A 27,234-nucleotide genomic window follows, 5' to 3' on the forward strand; every position below is an offset into this window, starting at 1 on the left:
TGGTGCCCCTCAGGTTGAGTGAGGCAGGGAGAGAACTCTATTTCCCTGCTGTGTCTCTGCCAATGTAGACTGTGTATGCCCGCCACACCCCAGTCCCACAGTCAGGAGCAAGGAGGCAAGGGGCTGAGGGTAGAAGGGAGGACTTTCTTGGCCCACCTGGAGGCCCAGCCAGTGCCACTTGCCTCTCCTCTCCAGGCCCAGGGCCCTGGCACCCTCCTTTCCAGGGCCAACCATGCCCTGCCTTGCCCTGCCCTCCAGCCCATCCCCCAGCTGGGGCCACATGGCCCAGGAGAGTCCCAGCATCGTACCTGCCACCCCGGGGTAGGGCTGATGAGTTGAGAGGTTGCGCCCCAAGGGTGTACTGGAAGGGGTCAGGGTGGTCTTCCCGTCGTCCAGGGCACTGTTGAGCAAGGGCAGCGGGTAGAGGCCCTGGGGAGCAAAGAGGAGTCAGTGTGCTGGGGACATGTCCAGGGGCCTAACTAGAACCCTGCTGCAGCTCTTGGAGCTTTGCAGCCCAGTCAGCCCAGGACCCCAGGACACACTCCCTTCCTCAGAGCCCCCTTCTTGACTCTACTTCGTGTTCAGTAGGTTCTTATTCTCTGACTCACAGCCTCTCTGTCCTCCCAGGTGCTCCAAGCTTCCCTGTCAGCAGCCTCGGAATTCAAAGCTGGCTGGTGCTGTGCAAGCCAGGCACAATGGAGTGCCTTCTTCCAAGGACCATGCCCAGTGCATGGCTGGTCCCCTGCCTTGTCTCCCCGCATGGTCTGCACCCCAGACAACCAGATTGCAGGGTTGGGGCAGGTGGCTCACGGGACTGATGAGAGTGCTGCACTCGATTTATGAATGTAGTCCTCTCCAAATAGGAAACATGGCACAAAGAAGTCAAGAAACTCGTTACTCTCCCATATGGGGCAGAGCCAGATTTCAAACCCAAAGACCCCAGCTCCAGTGTGCCTGCTCCCAGCTGCTGCCTTGAATTGGGTAACGTCATGACTGCTTCTTATATTTGCAAAGGGGTACATTAGAGCTTTGCCTATGTTCCCTGATCCATCACCCTCAACAGCCAGTGACATGGGTGAGCAATACTATGTCTTCTGTGTGGAAGCCTGTGGCCAGAGCAGTAAATGTCCCAGGTATGCATAAAAAAGGGACCAAACTGAGGACATCTGCTCAGACCTAGCCGCTCTCTCCTTCAGCAAAGTGGCAGCTGGGACATTCCACCAGGTCAAGTAGATTCCTCCCCCTGTCTCTCCATAGCCAAGCAAATATAAACATGTGGGTTCAGCTTGAAGATGACACTTGGGGTTAACTTTGTTTAAAAAAATTCTTCATCGAGTACCTGAGGGTTTGCTTCATTAAGACCTCATTTGAGTCTCCACCTGGCCTTCCCTGACTGAGCAGGCTGTCTCCCGGGGCACTCCCTCCAAAAAGAGCTTGCTCAATTCAACACAAGCATGCACCAGCCTCGCAGTGACTCCCTTCCACCAGGGGATGAGACAGCACACACAAATACACACCTGTTCCCCACATGTGGGTCACACACGTCACAAATGTACTATGGGAGATGGTGTGCGAGACTGAAATCAAGGAGTGCCTTGCGGTTGCATAACAGCTCCACTAAAGGCAATTGTTTTCAATGATTTCCATCAAGCTGGTTCTCCAAGGAGCCACAACACTTTCCGGTGCATGCCAGGCACTTTTGGAAGCTGCAGTCAATTCTAGAGGCCACCAGGGCACCATTACTGTGTAGCAGCAATTACTAGCTAAATGGTGCTCTGGTTCCATGCCTTCTGAGGGGGCCTGCTTCAAGGCAGGGTGGAGTTAAGTGAGGCAGGAGAGCCTGGCTTAATGAAATTGAACAGAATACCTCATTTCTAGAGAGTGAAAGAAAAGTTTAAAATGCTTTATGGATATGTTGATTTGATAACAAATAGCTACTCAAAATCCTCTAGCTTTCCAAAATCCAGGCAATTTAGCAAAAAACAAAAATGAAACAAAAAATACCCCCAAACTTATACAGTCAGACATGTTAGTGAAATTGTACAAGTGGCTTAAACATCCCAGTGATGACTGGATTCCTTACTGGGATTGAACTTGAATAGGGGTACAGAGTGGCACATGCTTTAGAACTACTTGGGCGAGTTTGAACCCTGGCTCTGCAATGACTGGTCAAGTAGCTTTGGTCTCCCTGACCTCTGTGAGCCTTGCTTTTATCCCTGTATAAAAGGGACAATAAAATCTGCTTCAAATGCAGATGTAAGGATTAAATGAGATTTCATATACATATATTAAAAACAGTATAGAGTACTTGGTAACACATGCTCAATGAGTAGTCATCATGAATGTCCTTATTTCACAAGTACTGAAGACCCACACCTGCCACATTCTTGGTCTCTGTCATAATATTTACATTCTGTGATTTGCTTCTTGCTGTACTTACAAAACACAGAAACAAGACCTGTGTAGCCTCTTACCTAAACCTGGTGGTGAAATAGCAACCAGAAAGGAGACCACCTGGCATTTCTGTTGAATGCTTCCCCCTTGTTGATTTTTCAGAAAACACGGCTATGTCTTGCCCTACTGAGGTCAAGTGTGAGGACCTGTTGCCCCCCGTGCCCAGGGGGACAGAGCACAGAGGTCCCTTGGCTGTGCTGTTAGAGCCAAGGCAGGCAAGGCTTGGACCTAGAAGCCCTCGCCCCCTCCAGGCTCTCCCTGCCCCTCGCCACCAAACCAGGTGAATGGGGCAGGCAGATGCTGGCTGAGGAGGCGGATGATCACTGATGGGCACTGTGAACTTTGGTCTCCTCATCTGCAGGATGAGCGGGTGGAGCAATTTCACGGTTTTCAAACTTTTTCAGTCTTCAAATAAGAACTCACAGAGAAGCACCATATCGAAAATAGGCAACAGTGGGTCCATCTGAGTGAAACCATGGCTGGCAGGCCTGGGCTGCCCACCTATTTGCTACCCAAGCCCTCTGTACCCATTCTGGCCCAGCTAACTCCACAGAAGTGGAAAGACTGGGCTTGTGTCCCTGAGGTCCCTCCAGCTCTCAGACTCTCATTCCATGATTCCCGCTTGGTGCAGGGTCTCCTTGTCATTAAGCAAAGGTCCCTTGGGCAGCTCAGATGGTGCTGGGAAATGGCTCTGTGACACAGTGAGTGTCCTGATCTCAGCAGCGGGTTATTGTTTTAGTCTTCCAGGACAGCTGGGGCTTGCACACACAGGCTTGTGCAGGCTCCTTCTCACAGAGCAGACACCCTGCAGGCTCCCTAGTGTGCCCCCTCTCCCTCCAGGGGCCATGCGCTGACGCCGATGAACACCCAGCCCTGTCCTCAGGCCTGCTGATGGCCAGCTTTCTCGGCACCCCCTCCTGGTTGCCACAGCCCAGGCTGATAAAATCGCTGACGCAGGCTGCCCGCTCAGCTGCGGTGCTGGCACCGGCCCAGAGGCCCAGACGGTCCCTGGCACTGATCCAGCTGATTATTGGCATCATCACCATTGTCCTACTCGGATTTCAAGGTGTAGGGGCTTGCCTTGCCCCTGGATCAAATGACAGCGTGAGCAAAGAGGCACAAAGACACCACCTTGAAGCTGTTGAAACTCTTTAGCTGTTGGCCTGGTGTGGTGAGGGACGAAGGCACCGTGAACACTGGCAGAGAGCAATGAGCCCAGGGGTCAGCAGCCCCGGGAGATCTCAGAGCCTTTGAGGCTTTGCTGGGCTCAGGGAGATCTCTGAGCTCTCTGCCAGCCGATCACAGACGCCAACCCATTACAAACCACTTCACCTATCCTGAGCCCTGGAGATAAAAATTCCCCTGTAGTTTGTAATTCATGGGCCTGGATTTCTCAACGCCTCTACTCAATACACCTTTCTTGAGTATCTATCAAGGGAGTGACCCATGCTGGGTGCTGGAATTAAAAAGATGCTTCAAGATGCTGCCCTGCCCTGAAGAAATCGCTGTGTCTTTACACCTCTGTCCCCGGGACAATTATGATGCACTATGTGAAGTTTCAGGAGCGCCACTTCAGAGGTACTGACTAGGGAGAGGTGAAGCATGCTGCAGGGGCAGGGACAGATTCACAGAAGGGCTGATGCCTGAACTGAGACACAGTGGCCGACTGGTATTTTTCCAGGCAGAGAACTGGGAGGAAAGGCATTCTGCGTGGAGGGCACACAGGGTGCCAACGCAGAGAGCTGTGAATGCCAGTGGCATGCTAGGGGCATGAGTAATGCACGAGTATGGGGTGAGCAGGTGTGAGTGGCCCAAGGTGGGCGGAAGTGCCAGCTGCGACCACACCATAAAGGCGAGGGGCTGGGAGGGGAAGGAGGCAGATGCCAGCATCTGGTGAAATAAGTGGCTTGGAGCTGCATGAGGCACGCCCTGAGTCCACTGAGGCAACTTCCCGTTGCTCTGGGGGTAGGACAGCAGCCTGACAGGAATCTGTCAGGGACCACACCATGCTCTGGCCGGCCGCTGCAGATTCTGCCAGGCCTGGCTTCTCACCTGCTCGCCTTTGGTGTGGCCGGGGGAGGCGTGGGCCTCCTGGTAGTGCTGCCCAAAGGGGCACTCGAGTGGCTCCAGGTGGTGCTGGCTGAAGGCGTCCGTGCGAAGGTGCTTGCGGGGCCCACCGCTGCCCTGGGAGTCGATGCTCAGCCGGCAGCTCTCCTGGTCACCTGGTGTCCCCAGGCAGGGAGAAAACTTTCAGGGGATCCATGGGTCCACCTCTCAGGCCAGTGTGCAGGGGCAGCCTCAAGCAGGAGGCAGGGACGAGTCCAGGCTCCGGGGCCTCGGGCTGTGGCCGGCTTAGAGGTAGGCCATGCAGGCAGGGAGTCGCCGAGTGCCCAGGTGGCTTGGGCCAGAAATGGGGGCTTCTGTTCCCATCAGAGCCTGAGCCAGCTGCCCTTCCATACCTCCAACCTGCCCTCTGGTCCCCCGACACTCACTGTCATCCATCTTCCTCTTGCCATCGCCAGCAGGCTGAGCGATCCCCAGGAGCCCATTGATGGAGTAGGTGGAGCCCAGAGAATCCGACTGGGGTGACTCTGGGGGTGTCACGGCTGAGCTGGGGACTGCAGTGGGATGAGAGGGAGGGGGTCAGGGCGCAGTAAGGACAAACCCTCCTCCCCCGGGAAGCCTGGGTCTGCTGGGGGAGGGATTTCTGGAGGCACGGCTGCCTGTTTCCACCCCTCAGTACTTCAGGGGACCTTCCCTGGGAACCCACAAGGCTTTACCACAGTGGAAGGGCTCAGGTCACACACATGGGTGTGTCTGCAAGGGTGTTTGCATGTGCCTGTGCCTACACAGATGAGCATGTGTGTGCAAGGGGGCAAGGGGTCTGTGACCCCTTAGCACTCACTAAGTGTGTGTCCTGGGCTCAGGGATTTGGTGGCCACACAGCTGTCCATGGGGAGGTTGAATGGTTGCTGCACTTTGGTCCTAATGATTCTGTAAGAAAGAGAAGAAAAGCCTTAGCAAGCGAGGAAGCAGGATTGGCAGCTGCCCCACATCCAGTAGCTGTTTGGAGGTCCCACTTGGGTGTCTCAAAGGCACCTTCAATGCAAGGTGTCCACAGTCAAAACCCACAACCTTAAATCCATGCCCTTACTCCTCATACCAGCCCTTCCCAGTCACTCAAGGCAGAAATACAGGTGCCTCCATCTGCCTCCCTCTCTCCTCTCTCAGACTCTTTGTCAGTTTTGTGGCTTTGACCTGTGGACTTCTCCAGTGTTGATCCCTGTCTTCACATCCCTGCCAGTAACTTAGTATGTACCGCTGCCAATTTGCTCACTCCAGGGTCACCCACTGACTCACCCCTACCTGTTCTAGACCCTTTCTGCTCCCACTGCATCTAGAGTGGACTTGCTGAAATGCAGGTCAGTCTCTGGCTTAAAATCAGCCAAGGTTCTTCCCATTTTTTATAGGCCAGAAGGAAGAATAGGTAACACGGCCACCAGGCTCCCAAGGCAGCCATGCTCTTCTCTATTTATTGCCTTACCTTCAACTTCTTGTATACAGTGCTATTAGCCACAAGACCTTTGCATGTGTGGTCTCAGAGCTCTTTTTGCTCCTCCTTTCATCTAGTTAGCTCTATTCATTGTTTCTTACTTGGGGGCATCTTTTCATACCCTCCCTAAACCAAGTCACCCACTGCTAGCTCACATTCCCTCCTCCTTAGCAGGACTTAGAGCTGCATTTTTACAATGTTTGTATGGCACTCAATTAGTGTCTGTCTTCCCACTGGATCGTAAGCTCCACAGGGAAAAGGACTCTGTGTCCCCAGGGCCTAGTGCCTAATGGATGAATCATGTATGAATGAGTGAGTGAGTAAATGATTGATCAAGGTAGCTGTGAATAATTGAATGACTAAACAAATGAGCGAATGTGCTTGAATGGGGGCCAGTGAGGGGTTGTGTGTCTCAGAAAAGGATCAATTCAAGAAGATTCTTTTATTGAATGAAAGAGAATGTCGTGTGTGAGGAAGGAGCGGGCAGAATGAAGAGCCCACACTCCAGGGCGGGGTGGATGTGGGCAGCAGGGAGGAGGCAGGGCGGCCTGGTGGCTTCCGGCTGGTTCTCCAGCAGGTGGCCCTCCCAGGCTGTGCTCCGCCCATGCCAGGCACTCCTTCAGTCCTGCCTGACCCCAAGCCCAGGTGCCCTGCCCCCACTGTCATCTGTCTCACCTGTTGATGGAGCTGACACTGGGCACAGTGTCGTTGTCACAGACGCCCTCGGCCAGGAGCCGGTCTCGGATCTCCCAGGCAAACATGGTAGGGTTCTGCCGCTTGTAGTCTCCAATCTTCTCCACCACCTTGGGGGTGGCTACCTTGGGCTTGGAGCCCCCTATCACTCCAGGTCGGATGCTACCAGTCTCGTAGTACCTACTCCAATAGAGAACCCCAAAGAATTACCCAATAAGCAGGTGGAGACTTTGGGCAGGGACTTAGACAGAGACTCTTGTTCCCCTCTGAGGGAGAGGCCTAGGCATTCAAATGGGCCTCCGATGCTGGCCTCAACACCTGATGTGCCCAGTATTGGCCTTTCCCCTGGCATCTGTAGGTTTCTGTAGCTGCCAAACCAGAACCCTCTGCTAAAGGCCTCACTGTGGGACACCAAACTTCCTCTCCTTTCCTCCCCTCTGGCCAATCTCCTGCATCTGAGCACCTGCAGGAACAGCCCTCTGGGACACAGATTCCCCTCTCGAGAAAGGAAAATTTGACACACATGCTTGGTGTGTACACATGGTTTACAGAGGCGGTTTTCCAGGCCAGCTTCTTGGCTAAAGCTCGGCTCTGTGCTCTCTGGCCATCCGGGCCTTCTGGCCCTCTGCGCTCATGCTGGTCCATATTTGCTCCCCATTCCTTTCCCCTGACTGTCCCACCACTGGTTTTCTACCAGTGGTTCAGGTGGAAGCTGTGCCTCATGGGCCTGGGTCCTTCGCCACATCCAGGTCCTTAAGCCTCCCCTCCCCTCCCAGGCTCCCTGCTCCATCTCCCTCCAGCCCCCAGCGAGCTACTTGGCAGATCAATGACCTATGTCAGCATAGGCTCCCCTCTGGGTTGTGGAATCACTCTGGTCTCTTCTGCTGTGAAATATAATCTGGCCCTTACAACTCCACGTGTTGTCCCAGCCATTCAGGGCTCATGTCCTCGCTGGGGCACTTGCAACCTGTCTTGGGAACCCCTCTCCTGAGCCCAGCCAGGAGCAACTCCAGTCAGGAACCAGGGCTTTCCGCAGCTCAGTTACTGTTCAGGCCCCTTTGTCCCTCTGACCAGAACTCCTCTTGACTCCTTGTAAGGATTGAGTGAGGGAGACAGGTACACCGGGCTGATGCAGAGCCACCCAGCCAGGGGCCTTGGACAGGCTGGATATGCAGCTATGTCAGCCCAGAAGCAAGACTTTGCTGTTCCTGGGCCCTCCTCAACCTCTGGCTCAGTGTTTCTCACCTCTGGCTGCAGAAATTAGAATACTTGAGGGGGCCTTGAACCTATAACCATAACATGGGCCCCATCCCCTAAAGTTCTACTTTAATTGGTGTGGGCTGGGGCCTAGATACTGAATTTTTTAAATGAACTTTTCCCAGGTGATTTGAACAGGCAGCCAGGGCTACAAACCACTGCTCTGGGCTTAGTGTTCAGAAGTGTCACTTGGTCATCTCATGGACCTCACAGCATGCAGCTCTGGCTCCCTGAGAAGCAGATCCTGTGGGTCTAGGCTGGGGATTGGGGACCCACATTTCATCCAGCAACCCTGGAGCTTCTGCTGCAGGAGTTGCGGCTTGAGAAGCACAAACTCAGATGACCCTCATGCAGAGATACGTGGGTGAGGCCTCAGGAGCCACCTCGATGACATGGCCCCTCCCTACCAACTCCATTTCCCTTAGTCTCGGCAGGGGAAGGCCTTTGGGGAAGATTCTCCTGCTGTAGGAGCAGAGAAGCCCATAGAAAATGAGACATGGGGCAAAAGAGAACTAGAGGGAGAGAGAAAAAGACAAAGGAGAAGAGCAGAAGAGCAGGGGTGGGGGAGGCTCAGAACCACCATCACCCGGGACCAAAGCTGGACAGTGGGTGGGCCCCATCCTGGGAGGGAGGGTGGCTGCAAGATGGGCAGGTGAGCTCTGCAGGAATTGGCTATGGGGTGAATTTCGTGCTTACCTGCCAAGGATCTTGCTGACACAGCCATGGCTGACACGGAGCTGGCGGGAGATGTCGCAGGGCCTCACACCCTGGTGGGCCAGGTCCACAATGCGCTGGCGCACCACTTCAGGCAGAGGCCTGCCATTCACAAAGGCCCCTCCTAGCTGGTTCAGCCCTCCATGGCCTAAGAAGACAATAGTCCCGGGGACAGAAGTCAGGGCCAGGGAGGGTGGTTGGGTGGGAATTGGCCCAGAGGGAGGGCACCGGATGTGTGAGAGACTGCAGGCACGAGCCCATTTCAAACCCTCTGTGCTCCTGCTGTACCCACTCCTGCTCTCTGCCTCTGAGGATGGCCAGCTGTTGTTGGGGAGGGTGGTGTATGATGCCACAGAGGGCACATGGCCCCTGGGGGCTTTCTGGGCCTGCTCAGTCTCCTCTCAGACCCTCAAGTTTCATTCCAAATAACAGCCCACCACCTGCTTCCCACCTTTGGAAAAGTAGATAAATAATTGACAATTCGGGGTCTCCCTAACATGACACAGAGCTGTGTGGCCTTGGGGAAGCCCCTCCTCTCTCTGAGTCTCCTTTCCTCATCTGTACAAGAGTAGAGGACTAAATCAGTGGTCTGTTTCTCTTTCTTCCTTTTAACCATAGAATCAGATTTTTTAAGCACAATTATGTTAAGAAGCACAAATACAAAAGAATTAAAACAGAGCTGGTTAAGCTGGGGCCCGAGCCATCTGTGACTCCTGCCTGAATGACCCCTGTGAATTTTTCTCTAACAGGCCATAGCACTGAGAGAGCACTAACAGGCTGGCAGACCTCCCTGGCACACATTCCCATTCCGGGGAGTCCAGGACTGGCGTGTTGGCTATAGGCAATTGTGCAGAACATGGACATGCTGTGGATATGCAAGTATGTTTCCTTAGCTGCCTTCCTGACTTGGCCTTTGCCCTCTGCCCCCAGCTCATGTTTCATTCTGAGCCCATCTACCTAGTCAAATGCATTTATTAAGTGCCTTCTCTCTGCCTGACAACATACTAGGCCCCATGGCTGCCGAGGTGAATAAGGCAGAGGGAAATCCCTGCTTTTTCCTCATGGGGTTTAGAGCAAGAGGTCCAGACCAGCAGATAGCCAATTACCATATGCCATGTGACCACTGCTAGGATGGGTGACATGCAGAGGGTTGTGGGAATCACTGTAAGGCACCAAGCCCAGGCTCAGGGGACCATAAAAGGGTTCCTGGAGAAGTCTAAGCTGAGGCTGAAGATAAAGACATGTTAGCTAAGTGAAGGAAAGAAGAGAAAAAACTGTTCCAGGCAGTGGGAACAGCATGTGCAAAGGCTTGGAAGCAAGAAGGTGCTTCTCTGTTAGATCTACTAACATGCTCAGCTCTCTAAAGTCTCTGGATCCAGGGTGACCTAATTTCAGGGCTGATATCTCCCTTTGCCAATGAAGAGACTGGGGCTTAGAAAATTTTAGTGACTTGATTTGTATGGGCTGTGACTTAGCTTGTACGAGGAAAATTCAGAGTCTAACCAAGGATTAAGGCTCCTGTCTGTGCTGCTCCCTGGGGTGAGCCCTTTTTGATGGTCAGAACTGATCCTGGAAGCCTGGTGCTGGCTCTGTCATCATACACTGAAGGTTCCGTGGTGCAGGCATGAAGGACATCTTCCCACACCAGGGGCATGATTTGGTGATCTGGCAGGGATGGTAGAGACCCGGGGGTGGGAGTCAGTGGAAGCGGGCAGGCAAGGAGGAAGAGCTGATGCCAGGCTTTCTGTGTGAGCCCATTAAGGACTATTTATGGTTGAGGATGGGAAGTGCCTCTGCTGGGCACACAGTGCCCGTTACCGCCCACTGATTAGCACATTCAAAGCTGCCTTGCAATGTCTCCTCTGGGGCCCAAGCTGTCTTCAGCAGAACAGTCAGTTTCTCTTAAAAAAAAAAAAAAAAAAAAAGAGGCTATAAGCCTCTGGCCTGGGCACTAAGTCAGGAGGAAAATCCCTCTGGTCAAACACCCAGCGGAAGGGACACGGTGCTCCGTCTGCCTGGTGGAGGCAATAGGGTTAGCTTGGGCACAATTTCTCCTGTCCTGTCCTAGGCAACACGTCCGAGCGAGTGCTTTTCCACCAGGTTGGGGCAACCCCTGGATGGGTGGCGGAGGGGCCCAGGCCCACTCCTGAACTTATTCTGCTGGCTTCTCACTGGCCACACGCCATCCTTGGAGATGGCTTAGCCACCTGACCCTCCTTCTGTCCTTGAGGCCTTTCAGCTCTTTTGGGTCCAGACACTGAACACAAGAGGGAGCCAGACAGCCATTCAACTCAGGTACCCCGTGCAGCCTAGTTTTGTCCCCATTTTCCAGAACTTAGAGTGCCATGTCATCATGACCCCAGGGTTTAGGTGTTTGGGACCTAAATGTCTGGAAGCAAGGTTTCCTACAGGTGGAGTTCTTCACCCCTGGAAAGGTAGCAGCTTAAAAAAATAAACATCATTTTTGGGTGGCATGAATTAGGTATTGCGCCTTTGAAAAAATCTGCCCTTACTCCATGGACACTGTGTAGGCTATTGTCTGAGTAACTTTGTGTTACTGTGCAAAGCACGTTGGGCCAGACTCCTGCATTGACTGCCCACTTTAATTTTATCATCTGGGAAAACTGGAGTTGTTTTCTTCCCCAAACTTAGTGTTTTCATGCATTGAATGGAGCTAACAAAACGTTTTGCTTTGTCTGCTGCTGATTTTTAACAACTGCTATCAGATGGGGGAATGAGGATGAGGAAGTGTGTGGCTAGCTGAAAATCTTGATATAAGTGTCAAGTTTTCCTAATTTTTTATATTTACATGGCTGTGTATTATGGCCCAAGCTTGGCTGGAGGACAGGGGCAGTGGTTCTCAAACTTGAGCTTGCGTCTGAATTACTTGGGGGAATTATTGAACACAGGCTGCTGAGCCCCATGCCCTGAGTTTCTGAATCAGTACGTCTGGGATGGAGCCGAGAATCTGTTACTAAGAAGTTACCGGCTGGTGAATCTGCTGCTAGTCTGAGGCCACACGTTGAACCATTAGTTTAGGCAGGGCAATGACTGGTAAAGGAAATTTATGAAAAACAACTACCTACTGTGTACCTCCCACCCCTGCCTCACCTTCTTCTAAGAATAGTAATTCTTATTGCTTGTCTATTACAGTTTTCATTTCTTTTTCTCTCAACACATATGCACCCAATGAGTACCACGAGTCAGGTTCAAAGCACTGAGCATGCCACCTTCAATAAGACGAGAAACAGGGCTCTCAAGGAACTGAAAATCTTTAGGGGGGATGAAATCACACAAATTGGGAATCTCCATGTTAAGGGAGAAGTTTCTTGAAAAGGGTGAGTTCAGGTGTTAGCACAGCTCCTGAGTGGTAAGAGGGAGGAATGGTTTGGAGGGAAGAGCTGAAGAAGGTTCCACAGGAAAAAAATCCACACATGAGGTCTTGGTGTTCTCTAGAAATTGAAAGACATTTACTGTGGCTGCAGGACAGGCAGGAAGGAGAAGGGGAGTTTGGAGAGAGCCTGCTAGCTGCAGACGGAGATGGCCCCTCTGGTTTGAAGTTTGGAGCCTGTAAGGGAAGGACTTTTGTCCCTCCTGTGTCCGGTGTGGGGGAGTGGACTCCTTTGGGTCTGTCAACACCAAACACCCAGAGGAGGGTGCAGCCTTCCTTCCTGCCCTGGCCTGCCCACTGTTCTGACCACTTTTCCATGAGGCTGTGGATAGGGTGGGCTTTGAGGCCGGAAGCCAGAGGTGAGTGGCAGGCCCGGGTTTGCAACTTTGGGGAAGTCGTAAACTGGTAAGGCTTGAAGATTCCTAAATAAAGGCCCTTTGCATAGTCTAGAGGTGGGTGGGAGTGGTGGTTGTGAAAGAGAAAGACAAGACTGGCTGGTTGGAAGCAAACCGCTCTGAGTGGGAAGGTCCTCAGCCGAGGGCCTGCCAGTGCTCTGGGCCGGAGAACTCACCCTGCAGTTAGGGGATTTGGGGCTCTGCAAAGGTCTAGGTGAGACTATTGTCCAGAAATAGTACTTTAGAAAAGTGACCGTTTAAGGAGGTCTTAAGACTTTCTTTGGTAACTTCTTAACACGCTTACAGGACTCTGGGAGTAGGAACAGTAGAAGGAAAAGAGAGAGGCTCGTTGTCCAAAACTCATGCTGCATGTGCCCACACCAACCCCTTCAGATGGAGGGATGTTTCCAGGGGTCCCACTGTCCTCTGCATGTGGCTCTGTCTTGGCACTGACTGCACTGGACAGCAACTCTATCTGCTTAGATTCCTTCAGGAGCTCTCGTCAAAGGTAGGTTTGCTTACCTAACCCTGGCACAAAAGCTTAATTAATGCTTCAGTATATTCCTGTGACAGAAAAATGACTTATAAATGTGAGGGTGTGCTGTGACAATTCCTGTGTAGCCTCCCCACTGTGGGACCCCTGAGTCCCAGATTCCAGCACTTTCCTCTTCTTCCTTCTGCCTGATTCCTCATGCCTCCACCAGTCCTGGTGTGACGCTGTTCAACGTGTTGTTCTGGGAAAATTTCCACTCAACTACCTGGGGATTTTTGCTTTAGCCCCAACGTTTGTCCAGGTGGGAGTTAGAGTGTTGGCAGGACTCCCACAGTGGGAGATACAGTGGCTGCTTTGGGATGTCCTTTAAATCACACTGTGCCTACTCCCCTTGCACAAAGGAATGGCGTTGCCAATGCTAAGCAGTCTCTGACATCCTCAGCCTGGTGCTGTTCTCATTTCCCAGTGCGCTGACTTGCAGGCCTGTGATCTCCCACTGTAACCTCCCAGCTGCTTCCCTTGGCTACGTGCCTTCTTAGCATAAAGGCCAGGGCCTCTGCCTCAAACTGCTGCTAAAGAAAGTGTTCCATGACCATGGAAACCTTCTGCTCCAAACTCTTGTTCCACCTTCCACCCCAAGTCTGCTCAGCAGCTCACACCGGCGTTCACGGGTTACCTAGGCACACTGGCCCTTGGCCTAGGATGAAGGGGCCACATGAGGAGAAGCAGTGTTCAGCGTCCGCCTCCACCCTGTCTGGCTGCAGGGCCTTGGAGCTTTTGCTCCTCATCTCTCCTCCCAAGGGAAACTGGAGAGGAGAGGCTGTGCCCGGGGCTGCTCTCATACTGCCTGTTCATTTCTCTTTGCTCCTTCGCCCTGCTCTGGAACCGTGTTCTATAGCTCATCCTCCTGTTTCTTTTAGATGATCTACCTCTCCCACTGTGCCAGGCGCTTCCCTTGGGTCTACCAACACCACTGCGTCAGTCCCCAGCCCTGCACCCACCTGGACACACACACACAAATCCCTACCCCCACACTGTGACATCTTTTCTTCCTACTGTTGCCAACCAAATTCCTCAAAAAGCCCCCATACCTGTGTCCTTTCCTTCATTCCTGGCAGCTCACTACAGCCTCCGGCTCCAACCTGAGCTGGGTGGTGGCTGGTGCTGTGTGTGCTCTCAGGCTCCCAGTTCCTCTACCTTCAGACTCGCTCTCATTTCTCTGTAATGGGGTTCTCTTCCCTCATTTGTTCTCTTATGTCTATTTTTTTTCCAGGCTTCTCTCAAATCCCAGTGCTGTGCTCACTCTACATAGTCATCCTTGGTGATCCCACCTCTCTCATTCTTTTACCTACTACCCCTGTCCTTATGAATCGTGGGCCTCCCCAGTTTCTCCGGTCCACGTTTTCCTCCCACTTTTCTATTCAACTTCCTGTTGGGAGTCTCTTCTTTGGTGGTAAAGAGGCCCCTGCCCTAGTGTTGTTTGGTTCTAATGACATCAGCTGCCATGGGGGTGTAGAGCCTGCTGCTTCAGCCTTATCTCATGTTACCTCCCACCACACTCTCTGCCTGGCACCCTCGTGGGCCTTCTGTATGACCTTGGAAATAGCAGTGCGTCCTCCTGTCTCAGGGCCTTTGCACACGCTGTCTCCTCAACCTGGAACTCCTCTTATCCAGACTATTCTGACCTATCCTGCATATTTCCACACAGAGTCACTTCCTCCTGGTGGCTTGGCTTTATTCCAGAGTAGGTTAGGGTGTTCTGATGTTCTCGGCATCCTTTACCTTTACCTGTCCTGCATGGCATTCATTCAAATTTTAATTTTATATTATTTGCACCAGTGCAATTATTTGCATGATTACACATATGACTAGTGACTATCTTCTCCTACCAGACTGAAAGCTCCATAAGGGCAGGACCATGTCTGTTTCATTCATTGTTAAATTATATTAGGTGTTCAGTAAATATAAGACACATGGGTTAACGAGCAGCCTCTAGCTTCTTGCATTCTCCCTATATGGGAGGCTCACCAAACCCTGACATTTTTGCTTCCTAAATATTTCCCCAATCAGTGTACCTTACTAGCCATCCCCAGTATTTGCACACCCCGTTTTCAATGATCAATCTGACACATGTTTACTGAGCACCTGCAACATGCCAAACACTCTACTAGAACTGACCAAGTAGAACTGATCCCTGCTGTCATGGAGCTTCCACTCCATGAATAGGTGGATATTTAAAAAAAATGAATGCACAAATAAATGTACAGTTATTGCTTGGATAGTGCTAGGAAGGACACAACAGGGTGTGGTACTAAAGAATAATGGGGACAAGGGCCATAGTTTCAGGTGACCAAAGAAAATCTGTCTTAGGTGATGTACCACCTGTGACAAGGGTGAGTAGCTAGTCATCTGGACTCACCAGTCTCTGTGCTTGACCTTGCACACATGACCCTTTGTTGGGGAGCAACACATCTAAACCCAAAGTCTGACCTTCATAGGCACTGAGAGGTGACTCACGGTTACTGTGGGGGAGGAGCTAGGGTGGGAGGGTGAAACAGGTGAAGGGGAGAAAGAGGCACAAAATCTCAATCATAATGTAAATTAGTCACAGGGATGAAAGTGCAGCATAGAGAATATAGTCAGGGGTTCCGTAACACCTTTCTATGTTGACAGATAGTAACTGCACTAGTGGGGATGAGCTTTTAATAATATCAGTGACTGCCAAATCATTGTTGTATACCTGAAACCATTATATTATTGTTTATCAACTAAACTTTGATTAAAAAATATATCAAAACAATAAAATACCCACCAAAAAAAACTACAAAAATAAAAAAGTCAATAAATAACCAAGTGGAACCTGAGGAAACCCTTCGGCGCATGGCACCATCCCCTGCACAGTGAGGTCCAAGCTAGGAAATCTGGAAGACAATGTCCACATGAGCTGACCCTGGCTTACCTCTCCAGCCTCGTTTCCGACATGTCTCAGCCTTGAGTCTTGTGACCCAGCAACACAGAATTGCTGGCTGTTCTGCCACAGAATCTGAGTTCTCCCCTGAGTCTTTATTCATGCTGCCTTCTGTGCCTGGACTGCCCTTTCCTTACTGCCTCTTGACTGATTTTTGAGTCCATTCAGAAAGCTGTCTCTTACAGGAAGACTTCCCTGCCTTTCCTGCTTGCAGTCTCTGACCCTTTCTTTTAAACACATCAAGACATAATCTCTACCACTACATATAGCAGAATATGTGTCTGTTTATACTGGCTGTGTCTCCCTGAATGGACCACGTGCCCCTTGAGGGATGATGTGACTTCTTTATCTCAGAAACCCTACTATCTAGTATAATGCTGGGTACACAGTAGGTACTCAATAAATGCTGGTGGAGTTAATTACTGGAAGGAAGGAAGAAAGAAAGGAGGGAGGGAGGTAAGGAGAGAGGAATAAAAGAAGGGGAGGGGAGGGAGAGAGGAGAAAGGGAGGGAAGAAAGCAGGTCTTAGATAAACTTAGCGAAGCCCACACATTCTTTGCCCTAATCAGAATTCTGTCTTTCAGACATATTAGACGTGAGTTGTTTAAAAAAAAAGGTCCAGGAAAAGGGAGTCTGCTGTCCTACTGCAGGGGCCAAGGGATGAATGTGGATGCCCTCCTCCAATGTCAACATTAAATGAGGGCACAGCTTTTCCAGGAGCATCACGGTTCACCTACCACCTCACTGGTCTTACAGGACCACTTTGTGACTTGAGTGCCACTGTCACCATCTCACACTCATGAGGAAACCATTACCAACACAGGCCTGCAGATGCCAAGTTGAGAAGCTTTTTCCTGGCACCTTGGCCATGGAGGGTCTGTGGGGAATAATGAGGGGTGCTCCATAGGTCAGTCCCCAGGAGAATCACAGCTCTGGGGTAAAGAGCCAGGAGAGGCAGCTCAAGCTGGGGGGCCATGGGATTGAGCGGCAGAGCCACCTTTTCAAGGACTCAGACATCCCAGGGTCCAGCCAGTAAAAGAAACGTGTTCTCCAGTTTTCACTGCCAAGTTGCTCAGCACTGTGCCTAGCATTCAAGACCAAAGCCACAGCCAAGCCAGCCTGGGTCCAGTCAGAAAACAAGAAACCTGTTCCTAGAGATTTCATTTGAAGGGCTTCAGTTGGGGGGCTTGCCTGTCTGGGTGCAGGAGGGCTATAAGCACAAAGGTGCATGGGGGGAACCCCTAGCTGGCATCTGCAGAAGCGGCCAGAACCTTGGGGCCAGGTAAGCAAATGGAAGAGGGTGGGGTTAGAGGCTGTGGCATGTGGAGGGGGGGCCATGGAGCTGGGGCTTGGGCCTCCAGGTGATGGCCTTTCCTGGCCACCAGGACCACTGAGATGCACATAAGCCAGTCCCAGGAGAGCAGGAGTCCGGCTGGCCTGCTGCTGTGAGGCCATGCTGCCAGGAGCCACAGGCGACCCAGCACCCTCCAGCCTTCTGCTACCTGCCCGGTGGCCCATTTATCAGTCCCTCATAGAGGCCCAGGCTGATAAACATTTTTATATCTGACAAGTGGGTGAGGTTCATTTATCAACTTATTTCACCCACTGAAGAATAGAATAGAGGTTGGGAAGGTGGGCTTGGGAGGCAGACTGCCTGTGTTCAAAGCCCTGCTCCACCTCTGATGAACGTACGGCCTTGGCATGAACTTTGATTCTCTCTCCCTCTCCTGCCAGGTGTGTCATGTGATCTGCATAACACGAGGCACATGGAGCACTGGGCAGACCTCCACAAGCATCTTCATTCCCACCTGACCAGCACTGCTCCAGGCTCCAGGGATACCACAGTCAAGCAGGTGGGTCCCCACTATCTAGGAGGTTATAGTTTTATGGGGATGGCTTCAGTTTAATGAACATATTTCTCAGCAAGTGACAAAGCTGTCCCACTCCATTTGCCCATCTTCTTGCTGAAATCATTTTCTGCTCCTGCTCTTCCAAAATCGTTAGTGAAGGACAAGGTTCTGAAATGTCCTGAAGGGAAGGAAGTAATCTCAGTTCTGTCTTTCCCCTCCTGGAGTCACTGTGCAGGTGGTTATTCCGGGATCCCTGGGCTTGTTCCCGGTGGTCCACAATCCTGGCCTGCTGGCCTCCAGTCCTTAGGTGGGGTCTCCATGCACTTCAGTGCAGCCCAGGAGGCCCTAGGTTTTGAGACCATAAGGATCAACCCCAGCACCCAGGCTCCTAGCCTGTGAAGCTCTGGCCGACCAGAGGGTCCCCAGAGGCCCTTAGAACAATAGCATAAAACGTTTGGTTTCTGTGGGTGCTCTCATCTTAGAAGAGCCCAGAGGGAAGGAGGTGTCCTCACTATTTGTTCATCCCCGACAGGGAGACGGCTGGCAGGGGTGCAGGGAGGGAGACAAAGCGTGGATAAAGAGGTATCCTCTGGATTAGCCCCCAGCTGGGGAAGAGTGAGATGTAGCTGGTATTTTACCAATGTTAGACTTAAAAGAAGAGGAATGAAGGGAAGGAGGATGGGAGCAAGGGCTGTTTTCAGTATCCTCCCAGCTGAGAGGGGATACTGAGGGCAGCATAAGGCGGTGGACCAATCCAATGCTTTAGCTCACTCCGATCTCATGACAGCCCTCTGGGGTAGGCAGCATGGCATCCCCACTCCACATATGGAGATGGGGGGCAGAGACCGTAATTTCCCAAGGCTGTGTCATTACAAAGGGGCAGAGCTGAGGGTCCCAGTGCTGCTCAGCCCCCGTGCCCGGGGCAGCATGTGATTTAGGACCGCCAGACCCTTCTCTAGGGTGAATGGGTCTTCACATCACTTACTGAGTGTGGGACATTCCAAAACCCATTTCAAAATCCTCTCCAGGTTTTCATTTGTTGGAGCCTAATTTTTCCTTTTCTGTGATTTTCTCTGGTCAGAGTACAAACCTAATCCCATTATATGCCCCCCATCGCTCCCTGTTGGTTGATTCCCCTCTACTCTCTTTTCACCCCTCCTCTCCCGTCTATTTCTCTGTCCTCAATTCCTTCCCACCACTTGCCCAGGGCAGATCCTGGTTCTAGCTCCTCCCTGGCCCCGATGGAATGGGCAGCCCCACCCGCCCGTGCCACTGTCCCACTGTTCCTGTTCGCCTCCCCAGCTCCTGGGGCCGGCCCCTCCCTGCATCTTCTTTATTGCCTGCCTGGCTGCTCAGGTTCTTTATCCATCTCCCCTCAAAGGCATTCACAGCTCGCTGTTATTCTTGTATTAGCATTGAACCCATTAAAGCTAATTTGTTTGCCCTAATCTCCATTTATTTTTCCCTAGTTGATATTAGATTTCCGTTTCTATTGCTCCAGCATGATTTTCTCTTTGTCTTCTTAATGGTCTACCCCCCTCTCTCTTCCTCTATTAATCTGGTTGGCTTTACTGTGTGGTTTCAAGGCCTTTCTCCACCTCCCCCAGCCCTTAGATTAACCCTGTCCCCTCCCTCCCAGGAAGGGCCCCAGTGTGTGGATTTCTAGGGATGGAGCTGCTGCAAATGTCAATAGGCCTCTAAGCTCCCTAAGAAAAGTCCTGCTTGGCTTGAGGCCCTGCCTCGTCCTGAAGTCAATCTGGTCGCCTTGGGAATTCCGGGACTACAGAGCTACATGCAGGTGGGAAAACATGGGCTGTTCTGAGTCCTGAAGAGTCACCGAGGTCAAGGGTTCCCCAACTAGGTTCCTCTTGGGGGCTGTCTCAAAGATTTCCGGAAGCCTCTGCCAGCTTCCTCAGATCTATCAGTTCCCTCAGTAGCTCAAACAGTGGATGGGCCACTCTCTTCCCATGACCCAGATTGGGCCCTGTTTCTCCTCCAGCCCTATGTCCCAAACTGGAGACAAACTCCCTTGCCTTCCTGAAGAGGTGAAGTCTCCTCTCTGAGGATGTGGCTTTGTGGTGGCCAGTCCACACTCCACACTCTGGCCTCATGTCCTGAGGACAGAAGCCTGCCTGGACCAGTTCTCAGGAACATCCACCTCCCCTGCCTTCCCCACCAACTGCCCCTCTGTGTCTCTGTGGGTGCGCATAGACACCTAACTCTGTGAGGCAGGTGCAGTGCGTTCTCTGTCAGGGTGAGTTTGCCCTACAAGGAGGAGGTTTTCCATTGGAATATCCTCGGGCATTCAGGAATTTTCCACTTCCGGTCAGTTCAACCAGAATCACTTGGCACCGTGTTCTTGAATCTGTATTTTTAAAAAGTTCCTCTGGTGGTTGCTGAGATCTTATCCACTGAATAGATGATCAATAATATTTATTGAAAGCATGAATTAATTGATCAAATACAAACTTGCAGTCAGAGCCTGTAAACAGAATGTCCCAGGGCTTGCTAGAGGTTAACTAGAGGTCATTCCCCTGGCCTCTTCCCAGATACCTACAGGCTCCTGATATCACATGCTCGGGGCTGCAGTGAAAGGCCCAGGGCCTGTGCATTTGGGAGTATGGAGATGTGCAAAGCAGGTGTGCCAGCCCCCGCTGGCTGTGCACTTACCAGCCCAGCATCTATACAAATCATTGTGCTGTACCTTCGATTCCCCCTGAGGTCAGAGGCCTGTAGATATTAATGCTGATTTATAAAAAACTGGCCTATATTAAAGCAATCTTTAGTTTATTAGATTTCAAGTGAGTGAGCACCCGCTCTGTATCTAATAACATTACAGGCTGTGTGCATGTAGGGAGATGGTTTCTGGGCAGAAAACACAGTTCTTGTCCTTGAGAAACTTACAGGTTAATAATCCCTGACATGTTATAGAACCTTACGTTTAAAATCCATTCACCCTCACTATCTCCTTCAATTCTTTCTACAACCCTGTGGAATACCTAAGGGGGGCTGTGTGTGTGCACATCTGTGTGCACAAGTGTGCATGTGTGTGTGCACAGTGGGATGAAGGTGGATCATAAACAACCCTCGGCCTGACATCTGTTGTAGCATTCTTCTAGGTTCTACAGCTAAATTGCAATGTTATAAATGTGGGCTTTGTGGCCACTGATTTAACACTCACCAGGAGATGGGTAGGGGAGGAAAGGGAGAAGCAGCTAGAAGGGCCCCTGCTGGGGAAAGGAAAGCATGGAGTGGGGAAAGGGTACAGAGGCAGAAAAGGAAAGGGAACAGCATGATGGGGGGGTGGAACAGCAGTGATGGGGGTCAGAGGCTGAGGGCACCTTGAATGAAATGAAAACACTCAAGGAAGAGAAGAGGGGAATCTTGCCTCATCCAGAAGGTTGAATAAAATGACCCTTAAGATTCTTTAACTGGGATTCTATGCTTCTGAGATCTTAACTAAGATCAGAGATGATTCATTAGCTCAGCAATGAAGTGGCTGGCAAGGGTGGGCTTTGGCCTGAACTTGAGGCTCACTTAGAAAGGTGGTGTGTGTGTGTGTCCCTGAGGGTATGTGACTGTTCATGTCTTCATGCATGTTTATGCCTGTGTGTGTGTGTTTGTGTTGTCTGTGAGTATACCTATGTGTGCACGTATATGTGTGTGTATGTGTCTATGTCTGTGGATGTTCGTGTCTCTGTGTGTGTGTCCATGCAGGTGCATGTGATTGTGTCTGTGTGTCTGCAGCTGTTGGTGTGTGTGATTGTTTGTGTCTATGTGTGTGTGCATAGCTGTTCATGTGTGGTTGTGTCTGTGTGTGTATCTATGTGTGTGCATGGCTATTTGTGTATGTGTACATATCTGTGCGTGTATGTGTTGCTGTTCATATGTGTGTGTGTGAGTCTATATGTGTGTGTGCACATCTGTGTGTGTGTGTGTGTGTGCATGGCTGTTTGTGTCTCTGTGGGTGTGCATAGCTATTTGTGTCTTTGTGTATGTGTGTGTGTGTGTGTGTGTGTGTGTGTGTGTGTGTGTGTGTGTGTTGTGTGTGTGCATGCATGGTGCAGAGCTCTCAGGACCAGGGTGGGGATGAAGTAAGAGGCCTGGCTGGCCATCCTGAGAGAATAGGTGGGAACAAATGAAGAACCCTTTTTTTGAGCCTGACACGCTGAGCAAAATCTGACAGAACTGAGTAACCGTGGTTTCCATACCTGTTGACCTATCAGCAGCGAGTTCCCTAGAACCCCGCACCATAGCAGAGTGCCACACTCTACAAGCTGAATGACCATTGCTAAGGAGACAGAAGGGACAGAGGGGGCCAACGTGGCCTGCAGGCTGTGGTTTCAGGAGAGGGAGCCAGGGTGCTGAGAACTAAGAGACCTGGGGTTCCCCCACTCTGTGGCTGTGCCTGCCTGTGCCTCAGTTTCCCCATCAGGCTTGGAGGGAGCAGATGATCTTTAACGTCCTCCAGTTCTAACATCTACAACTCTGGGACTGCCCTGAAGCCTCAAACAGGGGCCAGAAATCCCCGGCAAGGGTCTCAGAGACCTCTGAGTGGGGCATTGGGCGGCTTTTCCATGCAGGAAGCTACCTGTGGGTGGCTCTGAGTCTACCTGTAGAAAATGAGGGAAACTGGCTCTCAGTGGTCCATGGGCTGCTGCATACCTGTGAGATGGTGGAGTGATGCCTCTGGCTATGGGACTATTGAGGTGACACGTTAGTATCCTGTCCAGCACCACAGCTGTGGGGCACTGCTGAGAGTGTCTCTGGACAGAAGGGAGAGGTGACCCGTCTAATGTGATAGACTCACTTTGTGGTGGAGTCAGGACAGGACTCACATTTTCTGACCTAAGTCCCTATTCATTCCACCTTCCAGAGACCCCTTGTGACCTGAGCACAGTGCTGGCCGGGGTCACCCCGGCAGACAGTGGGGGATGTTGGTGGCAGGGGCTGGCAGAATGTCCTGAACCAAGGCACAGCCTGAAAGATTTCTGGCCCTCTTCTCAGCTTGTTTGTTTGCTTGGCATTTCGATTTCCTCAGGCAGAAGGCCCAGAGCTGGGAAGTAGAATCCCTTCCTCTGCAGGAACACTGGGGTGGGTGGGAAAAGAAAAGCTGCTGAGAACATATATTGGCTTCTCCTGTCAAGCCCAACCCAGGGCCTCTGCAGCTGGTGTCACTCAGACCTAAAGTGGCTAAGCGTTGGTTCAGGGCTGGCTGGGGGCTGAGCTACATCAACAATCTGTGACACTCACATTGTTAGGCACTGAACTGTGTCCCCACAAAACTCATATGTTAAAGTCCCAATCCCCAGTACCTCAGAGTGTGACCTCATTTGGAAAAAGGGTCTTTGCCCGTGACCAAGAGGAAGTCATCAGGATGAGCCCTGACCCAATGCAGCCCTGTCCCTACAAGAAAAGGGACGTGTGCACTCACAGGGAGGATGCCACGAGGCTGGAGCCAAGGAGCACCAGAGATTGTCAGCTTACCGCCAGAGGCCAGGGGAGAGGCAGGAGCAGACTGTCCCTACAGCCTCAGGGGAGACCAACCCTGCCCACACCTTGAACTCGGACTTCCAGCCTCTGGAATGGTAAGCCATCTCTGTGATGTAAGCTCTCAGTGTAAGCACCTAGTTGGGGCACTTTGTTACGGCAGCCCCAGCAAAGGAACACACAGATCAGCAGGGCTGTAACCAAGTTAGATACAGCAAGCTTGGGGGCTGCTCTGCAGGGCGCTGATCTGCCCCACAAGTGACTTTTCAGTAAAAGGCAGTGTGCAAACACCTTCTCACGTCTGGCGCTCTCTACGTGCACTTGCTTCTCTTGGCATTGCCATCCTCTCTACAGAGCCACCACCCTGGCCTCCCTTCCTCAGTCTTCCATTGTGTGGCCAGTCCTCCTTTAAAGCATGTGGTGGAAGGATCAGCACAGCAAAGTCTTCGTGTAGCTGTCCTTCACTCGGGCCCAGCCAGGCTGCTCCCTACCACTCCCCACCCCCCATCTACTGGGACTGCCAGGCTTCTCCTCCTTTCAAGAACTTTATGTACCAGTCTGTAGTTTGGTTATGGACTCACCTAATATTTGCAAAGCCCTTTGAAAGTGCTTTGAGGTAAGTGATACTTTAATTTAATTCAACTCAACAAATATCAGTTGGGCTTTGGTGGCATCACAGATGGTCTTTATGGCCATGGGAAGAGTGGGCTGGCATTTTGAGCTCATTTTCCAGGCGAAGGCACCATCCTGGAAGTGGCAGTGGCTGTGCACAGCCGGTCAGAGTGGGCCTGCCACTGCATTTGGCTCTGGTCTACTCTTGCCCACGGCCAGGTGGGGAGCCCCAGAGAGGAGCGGGTGCCGGGAAGGGAGAGGGCCGCCTCCCTGGCAGCCTGAGATGAGAGACACTAGAGTGGGTTGACTCCAGATGCATGGGTCTCAAATGCTGATCTCCAGCAGAACCACTGGGAGCTGGTGAATGATGCCAAATCCAGGGTCCCACACTTGTTGACTTGTTGACAAAGTCCCAGGAGCTTCTGAGGCTGGGACTAGAGACCATACTTGGGAAACACTTGATAAAGCACATTTTCAAAAAGGTTCTTTCATTTAGCAAATATTTATTAAGCATCTAACACATGTCTACTAGGTGCCAGACATTGTGTGGGGAATTTAATTCCCAACCTACAGAATCTTAACACTGGTGGTTCTTACAGATGGAGCCTCCATCTGACCAACCACCCTGCCCAGCTGATACCCAGAGCCACCAGGAAAGCCCTCTTGAATCAGTCTCACCCAGACCTGCCAGTGTTTGCTGATTCCAGGGACCACCACTGCCCAACTGACTACCCCACATCTAAGCCCAGGCCAGCAAGGTGCCCCTGGAACCAGGGAGGGTCCCACTGGGGTAGCTCAGGCCTCAGTGGCTACATCTGGTTCCCTAAAAGGCTGCATTCCTTGTCTCCTCAGTCCCTGAGTGGCACTTATTATAAAGAAAATAGAAGAGTAATTACAGCAATATCATGTGAAAGGATCAAGTGTGTTTCATGTTACGAAACCTTCATTTACAAAACTCAAATGCACAGGTTAGGCCAACTGGTAAAACAATAAAACATGTGATTGGACAATTGTGTGAAAATTACCATCATGGGTATTTGTGGAGCCCAAATGCCCTATGGGATTGTATGTAAAGCACTGGGGAGATAGAATGGAAAGAGGTCTTATTTCAGCCTGACCTCACTGCAGGTGAGGGTGTCTGAGAGGGGCTGGCTAAGGAGGTGGAAGCTGGGGAGAGCTTTGTCCAAAGGGTGGGAGTAGGGACGGTGTTCCTGGCAGCTGCCACTGAATGGGCAGAGGCACAGGGCGGGAATGCACACAGTGTGTTTTGGAAACAAAGACTAGTTGGCTGGAACATAGGTTTGCATATGGAAATAGCGGGAAATAGGGTCAGGGAGGTGCGACAGAATGTTCTCAGCTCGTACACCAGCGGTTTGCCCACAAATGCCTGTTAATGATTGGATTAAAAGGAAGTACAAGTGAGGCTCTAAGATTATTTCGGAAAATCACCAGGCTAAGATCTCCGGAACAGGGCAGGGAAAGGAGAGAATCAGTACACGTTGATAAGGTAAATCACCTAGCTCTCACAGATTATTGCCAAGCTTTCCCATTTAATAAAAAGATGAGAAAAAAGACAGATCAGTTAGGTATATGGCTCTGGCCAGACAGCTAAAAAGAAGGTGAAAATCAACAAAGGAAGTGTGAGTAAAATACTTCCAAATAGTGAGAGCACTTTGACCCAGGCTTCTTGGCAACAGGGTCAGAAATAATGCCTTAGCCTGGCCTTTCTGGACAAAGCCCCCCACAGTTTGTCCGAACCCTGCTGTCTTCCCATTGCTGTCCACTTTACCCAGGCTGACTCTGGCCCCTCGGGCCTGCATGCACTGCCAGGAGTCCACATCTCTGCCCCTGCTGCTCTATCCCGGAGTCCTTGGGTGGAACCCTGCCCTGAAGCTCCCTCTCCCCACCCAAGCAGAGCCCAGCATGCCTCCCTCTCCTACAAGCTCAGCATGGTGTGACAATCTGCATGGAAACCTTTCCTTTCTCTTTGCTTGTGGCTAGAAGTCCAGTTTGCTTTTTGTTCTCTAGAATGTCAGCTGAAGAATGATCTCATGAGCTCTGTAGGCCCCAAAGCCTACTCCATGCCAGCCATACTGAGTGACTCAGTAATGTGTCCTTATCGAGCTGAATATTAGAGTAATAATGCCTCTTGAAACAATCTGGAGTCAGAACTCCAGGCTTGGTGAGAGCACGTCACAGGAACTGGGAGTTGTGAAGCACGGCAGGGTGTTGAGGGAGCAGTGGAGGATTTCCCCAGGGCACTGCCTGGCAGGTGTGGCTGTGTGGGGAGTCTGAGTCAGAGAGGGAAGAGCCACCAGGTGCTTTGTAAGGAGCTGGAGTCAAACTTGAGGTGGCCCAGTGCAGAGTCCAGACTGAGCACCCACATAAGAGAAAAAGGCCAGAAGGAGAGGAGACAGGTCTGTCATGGGAGAGCAGAGAGCTGGGAATACAAGCATCTCTGCATAGTGGACCAAGTGGCTTGCACATCTGAAAAGAATGAATCATAATTTCTACGGCTGGTATTGTGGGCTGAATATTTGCACCCTCCAAATTCATATGTTGAAACCCTAACGCCAGTGTGACAGTGTTTGGAGCAGGGCCTTTGGGAGGTGGTAAAAGTTAGATGAGGTGGTAAGGTGAGGCCCTCACGATGGGCTTAGTGTCCTTGGATGAAGAGAAAGAGACACCAGAGCTCTCTCCAGGCCCAAGCACTGAGGGAAGCCGCGGGAGGCCATGGCGCAGGGGCAGCCATGTGCAAGCTGGAAGAGGGTCCTCAGAAGACCCCGCCACGCCAGGACCCTGAACTCCAGCCCCCAGAACCTTGAGTAATAAATATCTGTTGTTTAAGCCCCCAGTCTGTGGTATTTTGTTAGAATAGCTCAAGCTAAGACAGGTGGCTGGGATGGAAACTGAAGGGTGACAGGCTCTTCAGAGAAAACTTCCGGGAGAGGGGTCATGGCTCCAGGTGTACCCCAGGGAAGCTGAGATTGAGGTAAAGGGGCAACTTGTACAAGGTGTGATGGGCGAGTGTACTTACTCTGCCACAAAGCCACTGGATTCCTTAAATGACTGATACACATGCGCGATATACCATGTGCTTTGAAAGGAGGGGATTTTGTTGGGAAAAGTGATATGTGGGAGGTGGGGGCCCAGGGAAGTGGCTCCTTTCTTGGATGGTGGCAATGTAAATTCTCCAGGATGGAAGCACTCAGGATGCCTCTGAGGCAGGTGTGTGGAGCTCATCGTTTCCCAGAGTTGGAGTGCCACCGCCACCACGTGGCAATTTCAGCCTCAAAACACCAGCTTCTCTGACACTTGCCAGTAGACTGGCCACCTGAAGGTCACACATAAGTGTTCTGCAAAGA

The 27,234-nt window shown here is 51.5% G+C and overlaps 1 protein-coding gene across 11 annotated transcripts in view; it reads right to left on the reverse strand.

The window, feature by feature from the left end:
* The window catches only part of PAX8 (paired box 8), a 59,965-nt gene that overhangs the window by 20,399 nt on the left and 12,332 nt on the right, over positions 1-27,234 (reverse strand). For 8 of the 11 annotated variants that reach the window (XR_012133292.1, XR_012133288.1, XR_012133287.1 and 5 more), the window contains exons 3-8: positions 8,654-8,819; positions 6,683-6,883; positions 5,360-5,448; positions 4,947-5,072; positions 4,507-4,676; positions 309-429 (exon numbers count right to left, since the gene is read on the reverse strand). Coding sequence is in view for 8 of the 11 variants with exons in the window: in XM_037012018.2 (XP_036867913.1) it covers positions 309-429; positions 4,507-4,676; positions 4,947-5,072; positions 5,360-5,448; positions 6,683-6,883; positions 8,654-8,819 (873 nt within the window). In the remaining 3 variants the exon portion in view is untranslated. The remainder of the gene's footprint in view (positions 1-308; positions 430-4,506; positions 4,677-4,946; positions 5,073-5,359; positions 5,449-6,682; positions 6,884-8,653; positions 8,820-27,234) is intronic. The other 3 variants (XM_037012016.2, XM_017663979.3, XM_017663977.3) reach the window with 1 other exon arrangement.

The sequence above is a fragment of the Manis javanica genome, chromosome 1, assembly GCF_040802235.1.
Source record: "Manis javanica isolate MJ-LG chromosome 1, MJ_LKY, whole genome shotgun sequence".
Taxonomy (NCBI): Eukaryota; Metazoa; Chordata; class Mammalia; order Pholidota; family Manidae; genus Manis; species Manis javanica.